Source organism: Lactuca sativa, chromosome 7, assembly GCF_002870075.4.
Source record: "Lactuca sativa cultivar Salinas chromosome 7, Lsat_Salinas_v11, whole genome shotgun sequence".
NCBI lineage: Eukaryota > Viridiplantae > Streptophyta > Magnoliopsida > Asterales > Asteraceae > Lactuca > Lactuca sativa.
The window spans coordinates 30,243,124-30,270,075 of record NC_056629.2 but is presented as its reverse complement, the minus strand read 5'-3'; the positions used below and the strand labels follow the sequence as shown (position 1 = coordinate 30,270,075).

At 37.1% G+C, this 26,952-nt stretch overlaps 1 protein-coding gene across 1 annotated transcript; it reads left to right on the top strand.

Annotated features, from left to right (window-relative positions):
- Positions 1-14,053: 14,053 nt before the first annotated feature.
- LOC111884671 (uncharacterized) lies at positions 14,054-20,784 on the top strand. Its single transcript, XM_023880973.3, has 22 exons — positions 14,054-14,823; positions 15,023-15,137; positions 15,277-15,377; positions 15,509-15,600; positions 15,845-15,980; positions 16,102-16,170; positions 16,250-16,351; positions 16,431-16,529; positions 17,186-17,296; positions 17,395-17,601; positions 17,686-17,793; positions 17,907-18,002; positions 18,078-18,134; positions 18,375-18,521; positions 18,598-18,657; positions 18,749-18,853; positions 18,938-19,099; positions 19,568-19,641; positions 19,743-19,866; positions 19,998-20,089; positions 20,180-20,300; positions 20,507-20,784. Exons 1-22 carry the CDS (start codon positions 14,218-14,220, stop codon positions 20,657-20,659), a joined length of 2,937 nt encoding a protein of 978 aa, XP_023736741.1. The 5' UTR covers positions 14,054-14,217; the 3' UTR covers positions 20,660-20,784.
- The last annotated feature ends 6,168 nt before the right edge of the window (positions 20,785-26,952 follow it).

The following is a 26,952-nucleotide window of genomic DNA, read 5'->3' as shown; positions in this document are numbered from 1 at the left end:
TAAAGATCGGGGACTTGCGACCGGACTCGCCGAGTCTGAAGAACGACTCGCCGAGTCACATGCATGCAGATCCTAAAAACTCGATTCTGATCAAAACCACCGCATACACTTTATAGATCTGAGCTTCCTTAGTCCGATTATCATGTAAAGATTCTATCTTTACGTGTCCAAAAGCATCAATGAAGATTATAAGGCTCAAAAAGCATGATAAAGGCTAGATCTAGGGTTCTTATGCAAAGCAAATTCAAAAAGGCAATAGATTTGGGCTCTACAACTCCTAAATGAACAGATCTATGGATATCTCGACCTATTAAGGCATCCATACAACTATAAGGTTGGAAAATGCATCAAACTAGCCCTAGAAATGATCTAATGGAGGTTTTAAGCATAAAAAAGGGGGATTCCGAGAAATACCTCAATGAACTCTGATTTTGACCTTGGATCTTTGCTCTACACCTCTTCTCCTTGTTCCTTTCTCCTTCTTCTTCTTCAAGCCTTCAAGAATCCACACAAAAACACTTAAATCAATCAAGGAATGGATTAGGGTTTCTCACAGCTCTCTGAGGGTGAAGGAGGCGAGTTTAGGGCACATAACATTGCTTAAATAGCGAGCAACCCGGGGATTTAGGGTTTCATCCTGGCAGGCAGACTCGCCGAGTCCCGAATATGGACTCGCCGAGTCGCCGACTAACACGTTCTCGAAATCTCGACCCTACTCGACGAGTCAGGCCATAGACTCGTCGAGTCCCTCTATAAAACTTCTAAATAAATGCCACGGGAACAACATACCAGAGATGGGGCGTTACAATTCTCCCCCACTTGTCTCAGACTTCGTCCTCGAAGTCTGCTACGGTTGAATTTGCAAATAACTCCGGGTAGTGCTCTCTCATTTCCTTCTCAACCTCCCACGTCCACTCAGACCCCTTCCGGTGCTGCCACTGAACCTTCACTAACTGAATTGCCTTGTTCCTCAAGGTCTTTGTCTTCCGGTCCAGAATCGCGACCGGCCTCTCAATATAATTCAGGCTGCTATCAACCTGAATGTCCTCTAGGGGAACAACCGCTGAATCATCCACCAAACACTTCCTCAATTGAGACACATGGAAAGTGTTGTGAATCTGGCTAAGCTCTACCGGAAGATCCAACCGATAAGCAACCCGACCCACCCGGGCCAAAACCCTGAAAGGACCAATGAACCTGGGACCCAGCTTTCCCCTCTTCCAAAACCTGATGACACCCTTCCAGGGTGAGACCTTCAGAAGGACCATATCGCCCACCCGGAACTCCAAGTATGAACGCCTCCTGTCGGCGTAGCTCTTCTGCCGACTCTGCGCAGTCTGCAGTCTACTACGGACCTGCTGAATCAACTCAGTCGTCTTGAGCACTACCTCCGTGCTCCCAACGACTCGCTGGCCAACCTCGTCCCAACAAATCGGGGTCCTACACTTCCTCCCATAAAGCATCTCAAAGGGAGGTCGATCAATGCTCGCATGATAACTGTTGTTATACGAAAATTCCGCTAACGGAAGATACGTATCCCAACTGCCACCGAAGTCTAAAACACATGCTCGGAGCATGTCCTCGAGAGTCTGAATCGTCCTCTCACTCTACCCGTCTGTCTGAGGGTGGAAAGCGGTGCTGAAATGAAGACGAGTACCCATCTTGTCGTGAAACCGCTTCCAGAATCTGGATGTAAAACGGACATCTCTGTAACAGCCCGAAATCTCAGGTATTATTAAATTGTATTTTTGGGGTAATTTAAGAGGGGACTCGGCGAGTTGGAGCCTAGACTCGCCGAGTAGGATCGCAGACGTGGTCGCGGGATTCGCGACTGGACTCGACGAGTCCAGATATGGACTCGGCGAGTCGACACTGTTTAGCGGAAACCCTAACCGTTCAGGTTTGGGACGTATAAAAAGGACTCAATGGACGTCATTGTTCGTTTTAGCCTTCTGAGAAGAACCCTAAATCGATTGTGTGCATCTGGAGCAAGGATCTTAGGCCATTGTTGATTATAGAAGAGTGGTTGTGCAAGAAGAGAAGGGATTGGCTAAAGGAGCAGCAAGGGGGTCACATTCTGAGGATTGGGGATACAGAGAATACATCATCCAGGTAAGAATTCGTGTATGCTCTGCTATATTGATGTATTTATGGATTTAGGGTTTATGGAACCCTTGTATGATTAGATTGACTGATACCCTAGTCCCCTAAACGAGTGTAACCCTGTATTGAGACCTATGGAGGTCCAGAATGTCCCATGTCTATGCATTTCGGGAATTGATGAAGGTTTTGGATTGGAATCCTTATGCCTTAGGTCAAAATGTAAAGTATGAATCACATGGTGTATCATGAGCACTGAAATGAGGACTTCACGTGGTAGATCATCCTAGGAAGGCCAGACCTAGGAATGGTCGAAGCAGTTCTGACCTTAGGATGCAGTTTGAGCGGTTGCATGGCATGGACTCGCCGAGTTCGATGAGCAGACTCGGCGAGTAGCTTGAAGATTTACTGGGACTCGCCGAGTTGTTCTTCAAACTCGGCGAGTGGAGTCGGGGTGGCCCCGCGATTCTTCCAGGAGTAACTCGTCGGGTCGAGGAGGATACTCGACGAGTAGATAAGGAATCTCAGAAAGTTGGAGGACGTCTAGACTCGCCGAGTCGCCATGGTACTCGCCGAGTCCGGTCGAGTTGACCGTTGACCGTTGACCAGAGTTGACCTAAGTCTGACTTCTTAGGGATAGTCACACTTAGAAGGTATAAGTGTTAATGAGATATGTGATGTTATAGGGAGGTTGTAGCTCGTCGGATTGTGCACGAGTGATTTCAGGATTTGCTAGCCTTCAGCATTCACGAGGTGAGTCTTCTCACTATACTGTACCCGGAAGGGTTTGACTGTGTGACCGGAAGGTCGGATATGATATGTGATATGTATGCTATATGTGGTAAGATATTTGTTATATGTGCTATGTATGTTATGTGGGCCGGAAGGCAATATGTTATGGGCCGGAAGGCGAATATGTTATGGGCCGGAAGGCGTGGTATTGATGACCGGAAGGTCAGGGCCTGGAAAGGCGTATGTGCGAAAGTTGTATATTGGGGAACTCACTAAGCATTTATGCTTACAGTTGCTATGTATGTGTTTCAGGTACTAGCGAGGACCGTGGGAAGGCGCCGGCGTGATCGATACACACTGAAGAATGCTTTTTATGATCTTGGGATTTTGAGTATTTGTATTTGACAGAATACTTAACTATTTATGCCTTATTTGAATGAAATTAATTATATTTTAAAAATGAAAATTTTGTATGAAAAATTGCGTTGTTACAATCTCGGTCTGACACCACCGAAACCGGCACTCCATGACATGCCACGATCTCACGCACATAGATATCAGCTAACTTTTCTGCCGATATACTCTCCTGGATCGGGATAAAATGAGCACTCTTCGTCAACCGATCCACTATTACCCATACCGAATCTACCCCTCGTGCGGTCCTGGGAAGCTTGGTGATAAAATCCATGGTGATGTCCTCCCATTTCCACACGGGAATGTCTGACGGCTGCATCTTGCCGTGAGGCCTCTGGTGCTCCGCCTTGACCTTCCTGCAGGTCAGGCATCTCTCAACATACCAAGCGACATCCCGCTTCATGCAGGACCACCAATAATCGGGTCGAAGATCTCTATACATCTTCGTCGCCCCAGGGTGGATAGAAAATCGAGACTTATGAGCCTCGTCCATCAACACCTGTCGTACCCCACCCCAGTACGGTACCCACACTCTCCCATGAAGCATCAGCAATCCCCGACTGTCATAATCAAACGAAGATACTCGGCCCACTATCCTCTCACACTTTTGCCTCTCCTCCTTGAGGCCCTTAACCTGAGCCTCCTTGATCCACTCCAACAATGGAATAATCACTGTCATCCTCAAACACAAATCCCTGATAGGGGCTGCCGACACTTTGCGGCTTAGGGCGTCGGCCACCACGTTGGCCTTCCCTAGGTGGTAAAGGATCTCACAATCATAATCCTTCAGCACATCCAACCATCTCCTCTGCCTCATGTTCAGACTCGGCTGATCCATAAGGTACCTCAAACTCTTATGATCTGTGTAGATAGTACAACGGACCCCATAAAGATAATGTCTCCAGATCTTGAGGGCAAACACAACCGCCCCCAGCTCTAAATCATGGGTAGGATAGTTAGCCTCGTGAGGCTTCAACTGCCTCGAGGCGTAAGCTATCACATGGCCTCGTTGCATCAACACTGCTCCCATACATGTGATTGAGGCATCACAGTAGACTACGAAATCCTCTACTCCCTCTGGCAAGGTAAGGATCGGAGCCTCGCACAGTCTCTGTTTGAGGGTCTCGAACGCTGCCTGCTGCTCAGGCCCCCAACGAAATACCACCGACTTCTTGGTCAGTCGGGTGAGCGGCACTGCTATCTTGGAGAAATCCTGAATGAACCTCCGATAATACCCTGCCAACCCTAGGAAGTTCCGAATCTCAGATGGAGACTTCGGGACCTCCCACTGCATCACGGCCTCTATCTTGGCCGGATCCACCAAAATAGCCTTCTGGTTGACGAGGTGACCAAGGAACTGCACCTCGCGCAACCAGAACTCATACTTGGAGAACTTTGCAAAAAGTCTCTCCCTCCTCAAAACTTCCAGCACCTCCCTCAGGTGCTCCTCGTGCTGCTCCTGCGTCTTGGAATACACCAAGATATCATCTATGAATACTATCACTGACCGATCCAGCATCGGCCTGCACACGTGATTCATGAGGTCCATGAATGCGGCTGGAGCATTGGTGAGCCCAAATGGCATCACCACAAACTCATAATGACCATACCTGGTCCTGAAAGCAGTCTTCTGCACATCCTCATTTCTAACCCGCATCTGATGATACCCGGAGTGTAGATCGATCTTGGAGAACCAAAACGCTCCCTGAAGCTAATCAAACAAGTCATCTATCCTCGGAAGTGGGTAATGGTTCTTCACCGTTACCTTATTCAACTCCCGGTAATCGATACACATACGATGCGACCCATCCTTCTTCCTCACAAACAGGATCGGCGTTCCCCAAGGCGAACTGCTCGGCCGAATGAAACCCTTGTCTAGCAGCTCCTGCAGTTGCGTAGACAACTCCTGCATCTCAGGGGGAGCTAGACGATACGGTGCCTTGGCTATCGGAGCCGCACCAGGAATCAGGTTGATCCTGAACTCAACCTGCCTCTCAGGAGGTATTCCCGACAAATCCTCGGGAAATACATCCGGGAAGTCTCGCACTATCGGAACATCATCAACTGCCGTCTTGCCCTTCTCCCGGGCATCCAAGACATAAGCTACATATCTCGCGCAACCCTTCTGGAAATAACGTCTCGCTCTCGCGGCGGAACAAAAGGTTGGTCCGCACTGTGGCCTCTCGCCCTGAATCACTAACTCTCCCCCGCTGGGAGTGCGAACCCTCACTAACTGCCGCTCACAATCAATCACCGCCCCATTGGGCCTCAACCAATCCATGCCCACTATAACCTTATTCCCTCGCAGGGGAATAGGAACCAGGTCCACTGAAAACTGCTCATCGAACAACTGAAGAGAACACCCTCTACGCACCCTCGCGACCCTCACGGTCCTGTCATCCGCTATCTCAACCTCTAGAGGACAATCCAGCTCCCCTGGAGCTCCACTAAATCTCTTGCTAAGCGCAAGCGATACAAATGATCGGGTAGCCCCCGAATCGAATAATACCAAAGCAGAAATGCCGTTCACAGAGAACGACCCTATATAAAACATATAATCATAAGCAATAATCAAACAATAATAATAATACAGAGATGAAGGGAAGATACATACCCGTCACCACATCAGGAGTCGCTCGCGCCTCCTCTGCAGTCATCTGAAACGCCCTGCTCCTCGCCACAGGCGCCTCGGCTCGGCCCTGCCGGCCATCTGTAATCCTCAAAGTAGCAGGGGCAGGTGCAGCCACCTTCCCTACTACAGCTAAACTCGGACACTGGGACTTTTTATGTCCCCTCTGATTGCACTAGAAGCAAATCAGATCTGATGTTGCAACGACAGTAGCAGGGGCCGTACAATCCCTGCTCAAATGTCCATTCCGACCGCACTTGTAGCAGCCGGAACTCCCTGCCTTGCACGCCCCCTCGTGCAATCTCCCACACTTGCCACATCGGCCGTGGCTCTGCTGACTCCTGGACCTGTGATCAGATACCTTGGGCTTTTTGCCTGAACCTCCTGAACCCGAAACCGCCTCCGGTTTCCTCTTCTTCTCCATCTCTAGATCAATCTCCCTCTCTCGAGCTCTAGCAATCATGTCATCTAGTGTTTTACAGTTGGACCGGCTCACAAACTGGTGGATATCGCTCCGCAACATCTCATGATAACGGGCCTTCTTCATCTCCTCATCGGCCGCATACTGAGGAACAAGAAGAGCCCTCTCCCTAAACATGGCGGTGATCTCCGCCACGGTCTCTGTAGTCTAGGTGAGGTCCTGAAACTCTCTGGCTAACTGCTGCACCTCAATAACTGGTGCAAACTCCGCCCTGAACCTGGTAGAGAAATCAGCCCAGGTCATGGCATCTAACGCTGCATTATCTCCAATGGTATGTCCGACCTCTTCCCACCAATCCCGTGCCCTGTCCTTCAGAAGGCAGGACGCCAATCTAACCTTGTCCCCCTCGGGACACCTGCTCATGCGGAAAGCATTGGCCACATCCGCCAACCATCTAGTACTCGCTATGGCGTCCCACGCCCCGTGGTAATCTGGAGCTCCACATGCCCTGAACTCTCTGAACGTAAGTGTGCGCGACCCCATCATGGCCGCCACCTCGGCACGGAAGGTGCCCAACCTCTCATCCATCAGCTCTAGGATACCCTCCTTGATTGAACCGAAGATCACAGGAGTCTGCTCTAAAATGATGCGAGTAATCTCTGAAGAAAGAAACTCTCTGGTCTGCTCATCCATGCGCTTGTCTCCCGAGCCTGATCCTGATCCCTCTCCGACGCCTCCACTGCCGGCTGCTGGCCTCGGACGCAAAACCACCATTCTGAAACACATCATAACAACATCAGAAAACTGAAATATCTCAAGGGATCGTCGATACTACTACTAGCTTCCTGGTCTTGTCTCGGCCTTCCTTGATTCGAGTACGGATCCTCTGCTTTCAGTAGTACGGGCCCATACTACCTTCCATATCTATCCGTACTTTCCTCAAGAACTGCCTTGACTCCACCAAGTCACTTCTACTACTGCTGATTTCTGCTACTCTCATCCTAGGCTTGCCCTAGGGAAATCTTGACTCCACTCAAAACAGTCCTCAGCTGCTGAAGGCCTCCTTGTAATGCTAATTAGCCATCACCTGAATACCATCACATGTGATGAGGCTCGGATAATCCTTCGAGTAAAAGGCTCGTCCCTACAACGGTTAGACTCAAACGAGAGCTGCGCAATAGGGCCAAATCCAACACTCTGAGATTATTCAACCCTGATCACATGTGACGTGACGTATTCACCTAACGGTTAACTCTCATCACCAAGAGTTCTACAAAGCACGGAGCAATCAGTATTCGGACACCGGAAACTACCCAAGCAATTATACTCTCATAACGAGAAACTGAACTAGCATACAATGCTAAGCTCGTGCTACCAGGCATAACCTAAACAGGCTATCCTACTGCTGTCTACTCGATGCTAGCATGCAATTCTCATAAAGCTAAAACACATATAGCAGGCACATAAAGCATCCTCCTAGATCCTTAGTCCTATACTAGCATGATGTTCTACTGAAACTGGAACAATTAATCATAATAATAAAACTTGTATGGGTAATTTGGGAGTACTTACTTGAGCTCGGCTGATCGCATGCACCACACCCTTATCTTGTTTTTTTTTTTTTTTTTTTTTTTTTTTTTTTTTTTTTTTTTTAAATTCTTTTCTTTCTAAGTGCTTTTTGAAATTTCATTCGAAAACATTTTTCCGTTTTGAAAAATATTTTTATCTTTCCCTTAGTTTGAGTTCAGATACACCCGGAGGTATATCCGAATCCCTCAAACCAAGGCTCTGATACCAACTTGAAACGACCCAAAAATACTACCCAAAAATTTCGACTTTTATTATATCAAAAACCACGAAACTGAGTATCACATAATAAAAACCATATGCTGCGTGTTTCAAAAACCATAATAAAATACTATGAGAATAACTGTATCACAACTGTATCCAAACATATCAAGAACTGAATCAACTCCCAGGACAAGACTGAAGCTGTGGTGTGTGCGATGCCATCATCCCGAGCTCTTCCCTTTGCTTGCGGAAGTACCTGAAACCAAAACTGAAACTGTAAGCACGAAGCTTAGTGAGCTCCCCCAAACTACCACATACCATACAAAACATATAAAACACATACTGGGCCTTGCCCACTGCATCGGACCGCAGTCCAGAACTAGCTGCATCGGACCGGAGTCCGGAACTGACTGCATCGGACCGAAGTCCGGAACTGACTGCATCGGACCGAAGTCCGGAACTGACTGATCATAGCATAGCATAACACATATCAACTAGCATGAACACATATACTGCATACTGCATCGGGCCGTAGCCCGGAACACATAACACATAAATCCTGTCTGAGCCACGAAGGCATCAAACATACTAACTACTGCATCGGACCGAAGTCCGGAAACTACTGCTAACTGAACGGGCCGGCATTGTGGCCTTAGACCCGTCCCTACTAGAAGGAAACTCACCTCGTGAACTGGCTGCTGTGTGCACGGCTCTGGAAACTAACTGCTGCTGCTCCGGTATCTCCCCGGCTACAATTCCATAACACACTCAGTCAGATGCTAATCACTGCATTGGGTAAAATGACTCTTTTATCCATGGTCAAAGTCAACTCTCCCGGTCAAAGTCAACCTACAGTTGACCTGACTCGCCGAGTTGGGCCGCCAACTCGCCGAGTCCCTAGTCTCACTTCTCAACCCTACTCGTGGCTACTCGTCGAGCATGGCATCGACTCGACGAGTACCCTCTCGATTCAAAAACTCAGACAATCTGCATCCGACTCGCCGAGTCATATGAACAACTCGACGAGTTGTTCTTCGATCTAAGAAGATTGTCTTGGACTCGCCGAGTTGTATGAACAACTCGTCGAGTCCCACCATTACTGAGTCTACCCTTCGACTCACTGAGTCCATCCCACAACTCACTGGCCTCCACTCGAAATCACTCAAAGGGTAAAGATCGGGGACTTGCGACCGGACTCGCCGAGTCTGAAGAACGACTCGCCGAGTCACATGCATGCAGATCCTAAAAACTCGATTCTGATTAAAACCACCGCATACACTTTATAGATCTGAGCTTCCTTAGTCCGATTATCACGTAAAGATTCTATCTTTATGTATCCAAAAGCATCAATGAAGATTATAAGGCTCAAAAAGCATGATAAAGGCTAGATCTAGGGTTCTTATGCAAAGCAACTTCAAAAAGGCAATAGATCCGGGCTCTACAACTCCTAAATGAACAGATCTATGGATATCTCGACCTATTAAGGCATCCATACAACTATAAGGTTGGAAAATGCATCAAACTAGCCCTAGAAATGATCTAATGGAGGTTTTAAGCATAAAACAGGGGGATTCCGAGAAATACCTCAACGAACTCTGATTTTGACCTTGGATCTTTGCTCTACACCTCTTCTCCTTGTTCCTTTCTCCTTCTTCTTCTTCAAGCCTTCAAGAATCCACACAAAAACACTTAAATCAATCAAGGAATGGATTAGGGTTTCTCACAGCTCTCTGAGGGCGAAGGAGGCGAGTTTAGGGCACATAACATTGCTTAAATAGCGAGCAACCCGGGGATTTAGGGTTTCATCCTGGCAGGCAGACTTGCCGAGTCCCGAATATGGACTCGCCGAGTCGCCGACTAACACGTGCTCGAAATCTCGACCCTACTCGACGAGTCAGGCCATAGACTCGTCGAGTCCCTCTATAAAACTTCTAAATAAATGCCACGGGAACAACATACCAGAGATGGGGCGTTACATGACTCTTCCAGGTGAGCAGAGAAAAATGACTTAATAGGCTAATATATTTCTCACTTTGTACACATTTAGTCCTTAATATTTTTTTTGGTGCAAAATAAATCATTTTTGTTTTTGTACACAATTAATACTTATGACCGGTTTCTTTAGGTTTTGCTCACAATATCCTACGTGGGACAATCATTAATGAAGTGCTCGAGGCCGTTGATACTTATGGACACTACAGATTCGTCTGCTTGGTTGCTTCGCTCTTGTGTTCAGAACATCATAAATTCTTCATACGATCTCAAATTTTAATGATCTTTATATGCACACGTTTGTATTTGAGTCTACTACAATGTTCGTTTAGATTATCTCCGTTGAAAAGTAATATATTTTTAGTTACGATCTTTATATCTACACATTTTTTGAATGTATGTATAAACGTTTTAGCGGTAAAAAGTAATATATTTTTACTTAGGATTTTATAAAAAAAATGTTCATATATACATCATAAAGAACGTGTGGATATACAGATCGTAAGTAAAAATATATTACTTTTTAACGGGAGTAATCTAAACGAAAGTTGTAGTAGTCTCAAATACGAATACATGGATATAAAAATCATTAAAGTTCGAGATCATATGAAGAAATTACGATGTTCAGAACACAAGAACTAAGTGCATCTACAAGACCTAAGCAACCAAGCAGTCGAGGCCGTAATGGTCATAAACGTCAACAACCTCGAACACCTCATTAATAATTGTACCATGTAGGATGCCATAAGCAAAAGCTGAAGAAACCGGTTGTAACATCCCCCTATGGCACATATAAAAATATTGTCCACTTTGGGCTCCTAGCGCGAAAACTTCCCAGGGGGTCACCCATCCCTGAATTGCTCTCGTTGGGGCATGATTAATTGTAAAGTTCCTAAAGGATCTACTGCCCTCACAACTTTAAAACACGTTGTGACAGGGAATGTATCTACACCCTTTATAAGGCAATGCTTAGTTCTCATTCTCAGTCGATGTGAGATCAGGTGCAACCCCACCTTCACCCCCCATTATAGGGTTCGATGTCCGTGTCAAACACATCGACCCGTGCCCCTTATACCGACTTGTAACGTCCGAAAAATAAGACCAAAAATTTCATTTTTAATTTAAATAAAACGATACTTCAAAACATTGCCAGACAACCCAGATAGACCAAAGTATGACACTACAACATATCATATCAGAGTAAATCTCAAAATATGAAAAAAGGTGGTGTGTGCTCTACAATCATCTCGGGCTCTTCCCTTTTGATCCTGAAGTACCTAAAACATAAACTAAAAACCGTAAGCACAAAGCTTAGTGGGTTCCCCAAAATACCACATACCATACATAAATAGACACATACTGGGCCCCCGCCCCACATCGGGCCTCCCTCGGTATCGAGTCCTACTCGGCCTCGGGCCCCACCCGACCTCAAGCCCCACTCGGATTATAGATCTGTCATTCATTAGGCCTCACCCGACATTGGGCCCCGCCTGGTACACATATAAACATATAAACATAATATCATGCTAACACATACGATAATCACAAAGCCAATGTCATACAAAGCAGTCATCGGGCCTCGCTCGACATCAAGCCCCGCTCGGTATACATACCAACACATAACACATGCAAGAGTCACACAAACTTCTAACATCCTGACATAACAATCATGGGTCGACATTGGTGCCATCGACCCGCTAAACCCAGTGAGAAAACTTACCTCTAAATCTGAATCAATAGCTGATGAGGCCCTAACTCCGAATCTCTGCTCTAACCGATACCTAACCATCAAAAGACCAATTCTCAACATAATCCAAAATACCCAAAATACCTCATTAGGTCAAACTGGGTCAAATGGTCAAAAAGTTCAAAAGAGTCAACTCAGTTGACCGCCAAGTCGTGGTAGCCCTTTACCATGTCGTGGCGTCGAATACGACAAAATAGTCGCAATCAACCCCGCCACCACGTCGTGGTAACATGGTTTTCAACAGCTTAACGTATACAACCACTTTCTTTGATCCAAAAGGGTCTCCAACTCAGATCTGGTCCATAATAGGGTCTAGATGGATAAAGATTCCAACTTTATCCATTAGAACCCTCCAAAGTGCATAGATCTCAACTTTAAGGTCCAAAACATCACATAACTTAAGCAATATTCACTCAATCCTTAAGATTACTTGCTCAAAGGCTCCATAAGGGTTTCTAACACCAAACATATCATAAAAATCGGTGCTTTCCAGACATGCATGTCCAATGCATGTCTTAAACTCTTATTAGGTTAAAAAGGCCAAGGATCCATGTATGGCCTCAAAACTCAAATCTAAATAAGATACAAAGAACCAAATGCTCCAAATGGCTTGGGGATGCATAAAGTTGCAAGCTTTATGAGATTCAACCTTCCAAACAACAAGGCATAGAGAAAAGTGGACAAAATCCATAAATCTATCAACTAACTCATCAAGGTGAAGACTATATACCTTGTTGAGATGCTTGAGGAAGATAAACTTCTGGACCTAAGTTGCTTTGGACTCCCAATATGATCTTTCACCACCTTCTTCCTTCATAAGCACACATTACACACACTTAGAGGCCAAAAACTCACACAAGGGATCTAGGGTTTGCAATGGACAATTTGGAGAGATGCAGGATGAAAAGAAGGAGGCTATTAGAGGTTAAGAAGTTTAAATAAGGGCTCAACCCATAAACTTCAGGTTTTTTCTCCAACGACCGCCTCTACGTCGTGGTGGGTCATTAAACTCCCGCGGCCCAAAACCTTATCGCCACGTTGTGGTGAGGCTTCACCACGTCGTGGCCTTCAAAGGAAAATATCATACACAAGGAAACTAATTTCATATCTAGAATCGAGTGTTACACCGGTTATAAGTACTGCATACGTACAAAAACAACAAGGACATATTTTGCAACAAAAAAATATTAATGACTAAATGTATAAAAGTGAAAAATATATTATTATATTAAGTCATTTTTTTCGGCTTACCTGAAGTAGCCGGTCATAAGGATTGAATGTATGCAGTTTAAATAAATAGAAAGGGGTATATATGAACGAAAAAAATGTAGTGACCGTAGAAATAAAAATATATATTATCTTTTTAAGTCTCTATTGAATGGAAAACAAAGCCCGTTTATTTTTGGAGTTTTTCCATAAAAGTTTTAGATTTATGTAGATTTAATCCATGTAATTTTTAAATTTACAGAAAAGCCAGGTTTTTTTTTTTTTTGGCAAAAGTAGTCCATATCTTAGATTTTGTATGTTGGCCGGTTTGACCCGTATAGAAAATAAATTTTAAAAATTGACTCGTAATTTATAGAAAATATCCTTGCGTATTTTGTTTACAGAAACGGCCCACATATTTAAAAAACTTACAAAAATTATCTACATAATTTACAGAAAATATCATTATGTATTTTTTGTATAATGTCTTTTTGAACTATGTTACGTTTTGAATATCAAATGCTATTTTTTTTTTTCTGAAATACAATACGGATAAACCCGTCTGCATCCCCGCATCCCCACAACAGGGACTAATAACTTCCGGATTAAAATATTTTAAAAAATTACGTCACATTTGATAAATAAAAGTAAAATAAATAGAAACAAAGTTGTAAATAACCTATAGGCTTTTTTCTCAATTTTTTTTGTTAAACAGTTTTTTATAATATGTATAAATAACATTTTATATAGTTTATAAGATTAAATCTTATATTCATTAAATCAAGAATATCACTCTAAAAGAACATTTAAGAGCTTGAATAACTCAATAAACCCATTAAAATTGTGCTCAAAGAACTCGAAAATATGTCGCAATCAAAAATAAAAATAAAAATTGTAATAAACAAACAAAGCAAACCACGACTCAGATTTTACTTTTACGAATACAGTTTATTTTGTTAATTCTTATTTTAAATTGTAATAAACGTGAATTAATTTTCGATTCTAATTTCTATGCATTGAATTGTGGCTCAAATGTATAAAAAATTCTATGTTGCTTCAAATCGACTTCTTTCTTGGATCCTTAAACCCACACACAGAATCCCCGTGATCACACACCTGCAACCTGTTCATGAATTCATCCCTATTTTCACACAAACGTCCGCAAATTCTTGGAAAATTTGAGCAATGTCTGCAGTGCTTCCATTTTCTCTCGCTACAGTAAAATGTAATCAACCAAGAAACGAAACATGTTCGTCTTTAGCGTCACTCAAACCACTTTCACTTCGAAAAAATGCACTCAAGAAAGCCTTTACAAATGTCTGCAAATTGACAATTCGAGCTTCGAGTACTTCTATTTCATCTGTAACAGTCGAAAAAGATGCAACATACGGTACCGTTTTCGTAATTCGAGCTCAAGACAAAATGGGTTTGCTTCCGGCAATCACTAGGGTTTTAAAAGGGCATAGAATTGAGAAAGCTACAATGGAATTTGATGAAAAAGAAGATTATTTTGTGGTAAAGTTTCAGGTCACTGATTCGAATGGGAATAAGATTGAAGATAACGAGAGTTTGATCAGAATCGAGAATGCATTGATGGACGCCATTAATGGCGGTGAAGGTGTTGTGGTGAGGAAAGCAGGGTTCTCGGGAGCTAAAACAGAAAGGATGTTTGAATTGATGGATGGGTTCTTGAAAAACGATCCAGTAAGTCTTCAAAAGGATATTCTTCATCATGTTGAGTACACAGTAGCAAGATCAAGATTCAGTTTTGATGATTTTGAAGCTTATCAGGTAACGATTTCAACAGTTTTTGTGTATTTTTAGTTTTTACTTGTAATAATAACGAAACTTGAGAAACTTTTTTGTAAAGTTTAGCCTTTTCTTGATACTTTTCAAAAACAAATCAGATTTTTGCATCTCAAAAAGTGCATATAATACACAAATAAATATAAACAATAGTAAAGTACATTGCTATTTCTTGCTATTACAGGCATTGTCACATAGTGTGAGAGACCGATTAATTGAACGATGGCATGACACACAACAACATTTCAAAAAGAAGGATCCTAAACGTTTATACTTCCTCTCACTCGAGTTCCTAATGGGCAAGTTCTTTTTTTTTTTTGTACAACATTTATTTTAATAACAAGTCTTTTATCATCAATCTTGAACTATTTAGGTTAATCGAATTCAAGATTTTTGCATTACAATAACAAATTTCAAATTTCAAATTTCAAATTTTAGGTCGTTCGTTATCAAACAGTGTTATTAACCTTGGCATAAAGGATCAATGTGCCGAAGCCTTAAGCCAACTTGGGTTTGAGTATGAAGTTCTTGCAGAGCAGGTAAAATCACCTGTCACTGTCACTGTCACTATCACTGTCACTGTTAACTGGTACAAATGCAGACTTACGATTTTTTCATGCATGTATGAGTAATTTTATTTTGTTTTATTATTATTATTATTATTGTAAAGGAAGGAGATGCAGCCCTTGGCAATGGTGGTTTAGCTCGGCTTTCTGCATGCCAAATGGATTCTTTAGCAACATTGGATTTTCCTGCATGGGGGTAATATTATTTTATTCTTCATTGGTTCCTAAGTGTGAATTTACCTAACTACCCCTCACATTAACCACCAAATTCTCTCTTTACAATTCTTCAAGCCACAATAATCACTTTGAAACACAGCATCCAAACACTCTTAAGTCTAAGAGTCCCATCATGTTACTAAAATTCAAAGTCTTTACTTTTATTTACAGTTTCTGGTTATAAAAATATAAATAAAAATAAAAATTTGTATTTTAATTTTCAGATACGGATTGCGTTATCAATATGGGCTTTTTAGGCAAATAATAATAGATGGCTTCCAACATGAACAACCTGATTATTGGCTCAACTTTGGAAATCCATGGGAAATAGAACGTGTCCATGTATCATATCCTGTAAAGGTTATAAAAAAAAATATATATATATTTTTTATATATAATATCTTTTCAAATATACCTATACTTGTTTAATAATTTATATACTGTGATAAGTCTAAACAACTTTTAATGATCATGAAGCTAGTTTTATGGGAGTGTTAAAGAGGAGGTTGTGAATGGAAAGAAATGTAAAGTTTGGATTCCAGGAGAAACAGTGAGTTATTTCTTTTGTAATAAAGAAGTTTAATATGTTAAGTATATTTGCTATATGACCATTTTGCCCTTGGGTGTAGGTTGAAGCTGTTGCTTATGATAATCCTATACCTGGTTATGGAACAAGAAACACAATAAATCTCAGATTATGGGCTGCTAAACCGAGTGAAGGACTTGATATAGTGAGTGTGATTATTTTGCTATTTGTTTTTTGAATATTTGCAATTAATATATAATGTTGGTTTTATAATTTTATTGCAGGAGTCTTATAATACTGGAGATTATATCAATGCTATTGTGAATAGACAAAAGGCAGAAATAATAAGCAATGTTTTATATCCTGATGATCGTTCTTATCAGGTTTGAATTTAATCATAGCAACCTACTTTTGTCTACATTTTTCATTTTTTTTTTTGCTTTTGTAATTCATATTTCTTTTTTCTTTTTTTTTCATCTAAAGGCTATTTGGATAAATGATGTTCAATAAATATTCAAATGTCCTTTTTCTTCCAAACTCATTTCATTTTCTTCTTTCATGATTTTTAGAATATGCTGACGTTGATTTGCATGCGAAATTTATAACATTTTCTATTATTGTAAATATTAAATTCAATCGTATCAGATCTTTAGCATCTATTGACTAAGAATATAAAATTGTGTTTAACAAAGAGAGTGCAAATATATTGACAAAAGTTCTTTCATATTTTTTTTGTTCTTTTTACGTATTCCCTTTCTTTTATGAAAAACAAGTTTTTGATATTACACCAAGCAAAAATACTTGTATATTTTTATGATAAAGTAAACCATATAATTATACTTATAATATTCAATATCCGTGTTTCATTTAAGTTTCTGCAGATCATATTGTGATTTAATATAATTCTGTTTGTATTAATATTACAAGAAAAATAACCTGGGATTTATAACACTTCTTACATTAACTGCATTTTGTTATCTACCATCATTTCTATACACAAGGGTAAAATGGTCATTTACACTCATATTCATTATTTCAGGGGAAGGAATTAAGGCTAAAGCAACAATATTTCTTTGTGTCAGCATCTTTACAAGACATTATTCGAAGGTTCAAAGACATGCATAACAACTTTGATGAATTCCCAGATAAGGTTATATTATATATATAAAGCTTCAACAGCTTCTATCTTTGTTATATCATTTTGTAAAATTACCAATCTACCCCTCATTTATCTTTCATCAAATGCAGGTTGCTTTGCAGCTGAATGATACTCATCCATCTATTTCAGTAGTTGAGCTGATGAGAGTGCTTCTTGATGAAGAACATTTGAGTTGGAAAAGGGCATGGAATATTGTATGCAAAGTTTTTACTTTTACTACTCACACAGTATTACCTGAAGCATTGGAAAAAGTCCCCATGGATTTATTTGAAACCGTTTTACCTCGCCATTTACAAGTGAGTCAACTCATTATAACTCGTGATATGAACCCTTTTTTGAACTTTATTATAATTCCTGATATGAATCCTTTTTTTTGACAGATTATATATGATATAAACTTTGCATTCATGGAGGAGTTAAAAAATAAGATTGGAAAAGATTATGTTCGTTTGTCACGGATGTCAATCATTGAGGAAGGTGCTGTTAAGGTATTCATAAAATCTAAACTTTTATATATCTTGAAAAAGAAATTTTACTAAAAAAATAGAAAAGGTTTTATATTTTATATTTTATATTGATACCTTTCTTATTGAGTTGACAGAATATTCGAATGGCAAACCTGTCTATTGTTTGTTCTCACACTGTTAATGGTGTCTCCAGAGCTCATTCTGAATTGCTAAAAACACGTGTATTCATGGTAACTATTATTAATTAATATTTTTATTTATATTTCATTTTAGATATTAATTTTTTGAACTTAAACTATTTGCAGGACTTTTATGAGCTGTGGCCTGAGAAATTTCAGTATAAAACAAATGGAGTAACTCAGGTAAAAATTCTTTTAGACAAATACTTACACCATGTTTCTTTTTTATTTCCTCATTAAGTGTCATCTTACTTTAAAAAATATCCGAAAATGGAAGGAAATTTTATAGAAAGTCAGGACTTAATGAAGAAAAAGTGGAAGGCCTACTTTTTCTTTATGTATTAAGTCAGAAAGAAACACCATAAGATAACATGGCTATTTTTTTAATTTTTAATTTTTAATTTTTTTTTTTTGTAACTACAGCGTCGATGGATTGTAGTAAGCAATCCTTCACTGTGTGCTCTTATCTCAAAGTGGTTAAGAACAGAATCTTGGATCCATGATGTTGACCTTTTGACTCATCTCAAAAATCATGCATCAAATCCTGAGTTACAATATGAATGGAAAATGGTAGGTTTTGAATTCAGTTTCATTTACTTCATTTACAAGTGTTGTTTTGCTAAAAAAAAAACTTTTAATGTTTTAGGTAAAGAAGATAAACAAAATGAGGCTTGCTGAATACATTGAAACAATGAGTGGAGTGAAGGTTTCTGATAACTTATTTTTCTATTTTATTTAATTTTTTTTTTCCATATAGCAATGCAATTTTACTTTTTTTCTTTACCTTACAACTGTAGGTTAGTTTGGATGCAATGTTTGATGTGCAAATAAAGAGGATACATGAATACAAAAGACAGTTTTTGAATATATTAGGTGTTATTCATCGATATGACTGCATAAAGGTATCATCTTTTTGAAAAGGGAAAATGTTTCTTGATTTGTTACCTTTTTGTAATAACAAAGTATATATTATTTTTATTTATAAGAATATGGAGGAAAGTGATAGAAGGAAAGTGGTGCCACGTGTCTGCATAATTGGTGGGAAAGCTCCACCAGGTTATGAAATTGCAAAGAAGATCATCAAATTATGTCATGCTGTTGCAGAAAAAATTAATAATGACACTGATATTGGTGACCTTCTTAAATTGGTAATTTGACATAATTTTTGGTATTCTTTATTTTTTAAATTCCCAAAAGTTAATATTTATGATGTGATTTTGCCTCAAAATTAGTAACCCATTTTAGTATATTGTAATTATCGATTGTCAATTATGGTGATTTAGATTGAGTTCAAGAAAGAATCTTTCTGCAATTATAGTTAATAAAATGACTATTTACCCTTTATCTGATTTTACAAGTGAATATTACAATTTGTGAAAATAATCAGACAAAGAGGTAAAATAGTCAATAAGAACCAAAAAGTAGAAAAAGATTCCTTTTTGGATCTAAACAGAAAAAGTGGTAAACAAATTATATATTGGAAAGATTGTCTTATACAGACAAAGAGGTAAAATAGGATCATTTTGTGATGAAAAAAAAATGTGTGGAAGAGGTATTAATTATTTGGGTTAAATTCAAATTCTTGAGTTTAATTTTTTTTTTTTTTATTGTTGCAGGTTTTTATTCCTGATTACAATGTTTCGGTTGCTGAATTAGTTATTCCTGGAAGTGACCTTTCACAACATATTAGGTATGTATTGATATGTGAAAAGTGATTATTGAGATAAAAGTAAAATTACCAACATACCCCTAGCTAGGTTTAATGGAGATTGTGCTTGTTTTATTTTTCAGCACTGCAGGACATGAGGCATCTGGTACTGGAAGCATGAAATTTCTTATGAATGGATGTTTGTTGCTTGCAACAGCTGATGGATCAACAAATGAAATTATTGAAGAAATAGGTGCAGAAAACATGGTATAAGTATTAACTTCAAATATCTAAAATATTCCATGATGAGTTTTCATTTTTTTTTTTTTTATCGATAATTTCTAATTCCCATGTCAAATTTGGTTTTCCACAAACCTATTTGACAACTTTCTTTTTAGTTTATATTTGGTGCAAAGATGAATGAAGTCCCGAAATTGCGTGAGAAAGAATCCACCATTAAAGCACCCCTTCAATTTAGACGAGTAGTAAGGTATGACTATTAGCCAAATGTCTAAAATACCCTTTAGTCAAATTAGATGTCATAATGTCTGATAAATCAAAATCCCTTCTACTTTTCTAGGATGGTGAGAGATGGGTACTTTGGATTCAAAGACTACTTCAAATCCTTATGTGATACAGTAGAGAATGGCAAAGATTTCTATCTTTTAGGGTCAGATTTCACTAGCTATCTAGAAGCTCAGGTAAGTGATTCTTGATTTTTTTGCCTAAATTTCAAGATTCCCTCATTCCCTCCAAACGAGGGCTAATATGTAAACATTTGGGGCAAAATGGGAAGACCCATCTTCTTGAATTTCTTTATATAGCTTACCAGATAAAGTTATGTCCCCATTAAGTAAAAAAAAAGAAACAGTAGATATGAAATTGAGTAGATTTATATCAAGTGTAGGCTGCAGCAGATAGAGCATATGTGGATAAGGAGAAATGGTGCAAAATGAGCATACTTTCTACTGCTGGTTCTGGAAGATTTAGCAGTGATCGTACAATTGAAGATTATGCAGAAAAAACATGGGGAATCAAGCCATGTAAATTGCCCTTATAACACTTTCTTCATATGTTGTTCAATAAACTAGTTTTGATCTTTGTAGAATCTTGGAAGTTAATGTACTTATTGGACCTTCATTAAGAGTTTAAGACCCCGTAAATGACACATTGAAAACTTCGTCATCCATATGGCACATCATTCAGACTGTCTCTGTCTCTGTCTCTGTCTCTGCATGTCTGTTTTATTTAAGTTTTGCGGAAACTCGTTTGCTAGGGCTCTTTTAGTCAATTTCAAACCTTAATTTATTGAGAATGTTTTTTTGTTTATTTTTTTTGTTATCAAGTTTTATAAATTGTGAAACATCAAAATCAACTAGATAATTTATAGGGTTAATCATGAAAAAAGATCAAATTGAAAGGTGTGATGTCAGACCATCTTTTCAACGTTTATCATGAAATGACCATGTATTTTTATCATGATATTAATAATTCAAGAAAAGTTATCGTTTTGTTGTTTTTGACACCTTTTTATGAATCACAAACTCTTCATGAAATCGTTTTTTTTTCTTGAAAACTTGTCTTTTTTCTCAAAAAAACATTTTGTGAAAAAAATGTTTCATGAAGTTAAATTTTATAAAAGAAGTGAATTCCAACATTTATCATGAAATGACAATGAATTTCGATCATGATATTCATAATTCAAGAAAATCTAACATTTTTGTTGCTTCGACTCATTTCTATGAATTAAAAACTCTTCAAGAAATCGTTATTTTGTTGAAAAACTTGTATTTTTTTTTTCTCAAAAAAGTTATTTTATGAGGAAAAATGTTTCATGAAGGTCACATTCATAACATAAAGTGAATATTTTGTGATAGAAAATATACTAATCTTGGTCCTTTATTGATTATCTTTAATTTATAACTATCATGCATATTTTTTTTTAAAGCTGTAAATGTTTTTAGACATTAGATTTTTAGAAACATAGAGAGTTCATCCATATTAAACAAAAATATTAAACTTTAGTTTATTATTTCAATTAAATTTTAATGCAAACGATAGCAAATTATTTAACTCAAATTAAAATAATAATCTAATTTAATTTGTATATACTTTAAAGGACAAAATACCAAAAACACAAGTATTTATTTACCAATATTCAGAAAAACACTTATATTTTTTGTATGCAAAAAACTATTACATTTTCAGTTATTTTTTAGATTTACCCAAATATTTTTTTAAAGTTAACGGTTGTTTTGTGACATGATATTTATATTGTTCGTTTTTAAGTTGACATGAAAAGAAAATAAACGATATCACATTTTTTTTGAGTAATTGGTCGTGGAGTAAATAAATGATTTATTTCTTATGTTTTACCTTGGACAATGGGCAACGTTACTTAATTTTGTTTCTATGTTAACCTAAAAACAAAAAAATAAATGTGATGCCACAAAACAATCAGTAATTTCTTTAAAAAAAAAATCGGATACTTAGGTTAATGTGAAAGATAACTAAAAATGTAAAAGTTTTTCCGCATATAAACAAAATGTAAAGATTTTTGTGAATACTAGTAAATAAATGATTTTTCTGTATTTTAAACAATATATTTTTATCATTTTTTAAGAAATAATAAAAAACATTCGATTATAACTAGTCACAACCATTTTTAATCATTTGCAAGATAAGTTGGGTTTAAAGTCATCTTCTTAGGGACCCGTTTGTAATGATGAAAAATAATTGGAAAATTTCTTTTATTCTTCTTATTACCTTTTATCCCATTTTTTATAAATCCGTTCCCCCCCCTCTCCACCCCCCCCCCCCCCCCCCCCCCCCCCCCAAAAAAAAAAAAAAAATATATATATATATATATATATATATATATATATATATATATATATATATATATATATATATATATATATATATATATATATATATATATATATATATATATATATATATATATATATATATGCTATCAATTGGAACATCATGAGATTCAATAATAAATAACATTTGAGCGTGTGAGAGTATAATATTATAGTAGAAATGATATAATTTTTGATGTACAAATATATTAAAGTTGCATAACTTTTAACAAATTGAGTGACCATCAAGTTCATTTGACCGGTTATATAGCATAAAATGATAACCGTTTGCATATGCATATAAGTAAATCGTTTTTTTTTTAATTACTGAATTATATAAAAGAAACTAGAAAGAAATCAATAATTACAAAGGGATAATTAATATTGGGTTTTGTAAGCATGATCTCTAGTTTGTTACTTCTATGAACAAACCAATTAAACGAGTAAAAAACAATGTTATAAAATTAGAATCTCTATGATAACTTTTGGATCCGAACACCTTTGCATTACGACAACTCCAAACATCCAAATGTAATCAACACAATCACATCCAACGTTAGTAGAGACATTCAATGAATCAACCTACACACATAAATCTCAAATAGAAAGATAACTAGAAATAACAATATCCCATCAATAACCAAAACGAGTTCAAGATTGTTTCACCACCTCAGAACTAAGGAATAAATGCTCAACATCTAAGGTAGCCTTCGAACAACAAGGATACAAAATAGAATCTAGATCGATACCCCTTGTACTCACATTGGTTATCCTCGACACAAAAGCACCCTCCAAATCAAAATATTAATCTTTTAGGAATAAATTTATTAATTCTTTAAAAAATGATGAAAAACATCTTAGATGAACAATCGAGTACCACAAAATAAAAACAATCGAGTTGGTGGAGTTAATGAATAGTTTAGAAGTAGGATAAATTATCGTTCAAAAAATAAAAACAATCGAGTTGGTGGAGTTAATGAATAGTTTAGAAATAGAATAAATTGTCATTGAAAAAATAAAATTAATCGAGTTGGTGGAGTTAATGAATAGTTTAGAAGTAGAATAAATTTTGTTCAAAAAATAAAAACAATTATCGACGTTACAAGAATGAGCCTAAAAGTTGGTTACTATATGGAGAAGGGCCACTATCTAAGGGTGGTCCTTGTCAATTAATGATATATAGACTTATATACAGTCTTACACGATTCACTTGTAGTAAATTAAGTAGCAGACAACTCATGTGACTCTTAATAATCATTCCAATGGGCTCTTTGGGAAATTTATGAGCGATAAAATTTTCAGCTCGATCTACATGTAAATGAATAAACAAAATTGACGTAAAAGTATTTGCATCACTAAAAACATATAATTTCTCCTTTGATCATACCAATTTATTGTTTACAAATAGAAAAAGACCCTAAATGCATATTGAGTCGTACTTCTATTACGAATAAATTGACATGATTTGTAGTATAAAATGAGGTTTTGTATGTAAGTGTAAAAACAACAAGATTTTCGTCCATGTCAATTTCAATTAGGAACCCACAATTGCAACTTCTTCATCGTACGTAGGAATCACCAACAAAGCTTCTTCATTTGGATTCAATTTTCATTAACTAATGCTATGACCATACACTACACTGATACACAATTACTATTTTCAATGTTTCATAAACCATCTACCCATTGCATTAAACGTAATATACATGTCATTTCTTATATTTGGTTGCTCCTTGGCTTATGATCTTTTTATCTTAGGTATATGAATTGGTTATAAGTTTCTTGCTCTAAAATGACAAGGCAAGGATCATCTTGAAAGTAATTTTTTATACTATGTAGTGGTATGTTTAGTTGTTTATAGGAATTCCTTGTTGTTTGGTAACAACCATTGTAAAAAGCAACCTTATTTGATAAAATCGCTACTCATTCGTATTTCTATGTTAACAATAGGAATGAAAGGGAGAACATTAATTAGATAGGTTGGTTTTAAGACCCTAAACTTACTATTTCTTTAATGTAATTTGTTTATTTTGTTTTTAGGTTCTTGTTAGTTTAATAACATCGAATGAATGTCTTGCTTTTCGACTTCATTTGATCGTCATGCTCATGTTGCTCGGGTTTTTCTATATTTAAAAAAATCATGGTCAACTTCTTGTAAACCCATTCAATAAAGTAATATTTTTTCATATAGAAATCAGTTATTAAATTAAGATTTTAACGTCTTGTTTTTCAATGAAAGTTGATTGATTTTGATACGTTTAATAAAATAGTATTTGCAATCCCAAAGCCAAAATTGTAAAAGAAATGGGTAAAACTCGTTTCCGCAAATCACGCAATAAATTACATCGCGAATAAAATATAAAAATACTTATGTGAAAAAGGTGGCGCCTTGGTCAAACACAAAAAAGCACATCACGATTCACAACCATATTTATTATGAGTGGTCCGCATCTATAAAAACCGAAAAAACCGGATTGACCAAAAACCGGTTGTATCCAGTTTGGTTCTTCTTCGTTAATTTTTGTGAATAATTGTTTCTTATTTGATTGTTGATTGTTATGCTTCGAAACAAATATTTTATATGATGTATTATTTTCATTTCGGTTTTTAATTCGTCTATTTAAAATTAAGATGATTTAATTTTTATAACATTGAAGAGAAGAAATCACGATAAATAATACAAATATGAAATCATATTGTTTTTAAATAGCTAAATCAAAAACTTAAGTTGAAATATCACCTCCCAATCCCATATTATATTATATATATCAATGAAATCATTTTCATACGTGTTTAAGTTTATATTAATTGTTATTTTGAGGCAAAAGACTAATAGCATAACAATGTCAGTGACAAAATGTCCTTTGGCCTAATAGTATTATCGGAATTTGATGATAAGTATCCATGAACCAAAGGTTGGGTTAAGTCCTCTTTAGAAAAAAAAATATAGATTTAGGGCCTTGGGGTAACATAGTGGACGTGTGTGTAAATTGTTTTAAGTTTAACAATGTCATTGTATAGAAATCGACAAGATACTTGTGTCATTATCCCATGACTTTGTGTAACGTATCATATATCATATATGTGACGTTTTTGAAAATACAAATCATTTGATGAGATTTGGTATATTCGAATAAAATATAGGACACTTTTGCTCTTATTTGATCTCGGCATATGTTTGTTGATCATTACTTTTATTTATATCTGCATTTAAATGTCTGGTTTAACTTGTCTAATAATACATATCATGACAAGATTTTATAATTTCCTAGTGATATATATATATATATATATATATATATATATATATATATATATATATATATATATATATATATATATATATATATATATATATATATATATATATATATATATATATATATATATATATATATATATAATAACATTGTTACATACGATTGAATAATTGCAAACATTTAAAAATAACGTGTGCATACAAAACTAATAACCTTTTTAAGTGTAATTTGTGTCCCGGATTCCAAAATCCATGTTGCATATTTAAGTATATTTTTATTGGTTACTCAATATTATATAATTCCCCAGAATGTCTAAAGCTACCTACAAACTTTCGAACTTTTGTATGTGTCTTTACCTAGTCTAAAGTTTATGATAAACGCATTGGAACTCTTAATTATGAAATTGTCTCATTTACAGGAAAGGATACATATTCATTTAATTGTATTTTTTAAATGAAAATAAAGTGTATTTATTATATAAAAGCTTATATCTACCATTGTCACTGTTTTTCCTTTTGGAGTATTAACAAGCACATGGGGTTGATTTTAAGTAACATTACCAAACCATTTAGTGACATTAAAAGGGTTGTTGAAGTGGTTGAGTTTGTATGCTCTAGGCTTCTAGCCTTAGAAATAATACAAAATTGTAGACTCTAGAGTAATGTTAAAGCTGTTCAACTTGTATTTTCTGTTTAAGTTTTGATAACAAAATGATTAAATCATATAAAGACTTAAAGAGAATTAAAAGAACTATAAGGTCGAGGGATGTGGGCTATCATCCCACCTTTTTTTTTCCCCTGTCAACTCATGGCAATATCGTTTTCCTTTTACTCTCCCCTCACACCCTTCCTTCCCTGCTAGAAAATAGTCAACAATCAACTCAAAATATACAGGAGTGTTCACGGGGTGGTTTGGCTCGGATACTAATAAAATTGTGAATCATAACCACGGGGCGGATACCTTGCATACGCTAAGCGAAACCGAACTGTATTGGTAAAAAACCTGAACCGAACAGAACCATATAAAGGCGGGTAACCACGGTTCAGTTCATGAGTACCTGCTAATTAACTGTAATATATATATATATATATATATATATATATATATATATATATATATATATATATATATATATATATATATATATATATTCAAAACTACAAAGTTCTTTTCAACCATTTTATTCCTAAAATAAAAAACTCACAAAAATAAGAAAAAAAAATCAA

Excerpts from the sequence above, each read along its gene's own strand:
- LOC111884671 (XM_023880973.3), top strand. The coding sequence starts at position 14,218 with ATGTCTGCAGTGCTTCCATTTTCTCTCGCTACAGTAAAATGTAATCAA. Across the intron at positions 15,138-15,276 it reads CTCACTCGAGTTCCTAATGG|GTCGTTCGTTATCAAACAGT; the intron begins GCAAGTTCTTTT and ends TTCAAATTTTAG. Across the intron at positions 20,090-20,179 it reads CAATTTAGACGAGTAGTAAG|GATGGTGAGAGATGGGTACT; the intron begins GTATGACTATTA and ends CTACTTTTCTAG.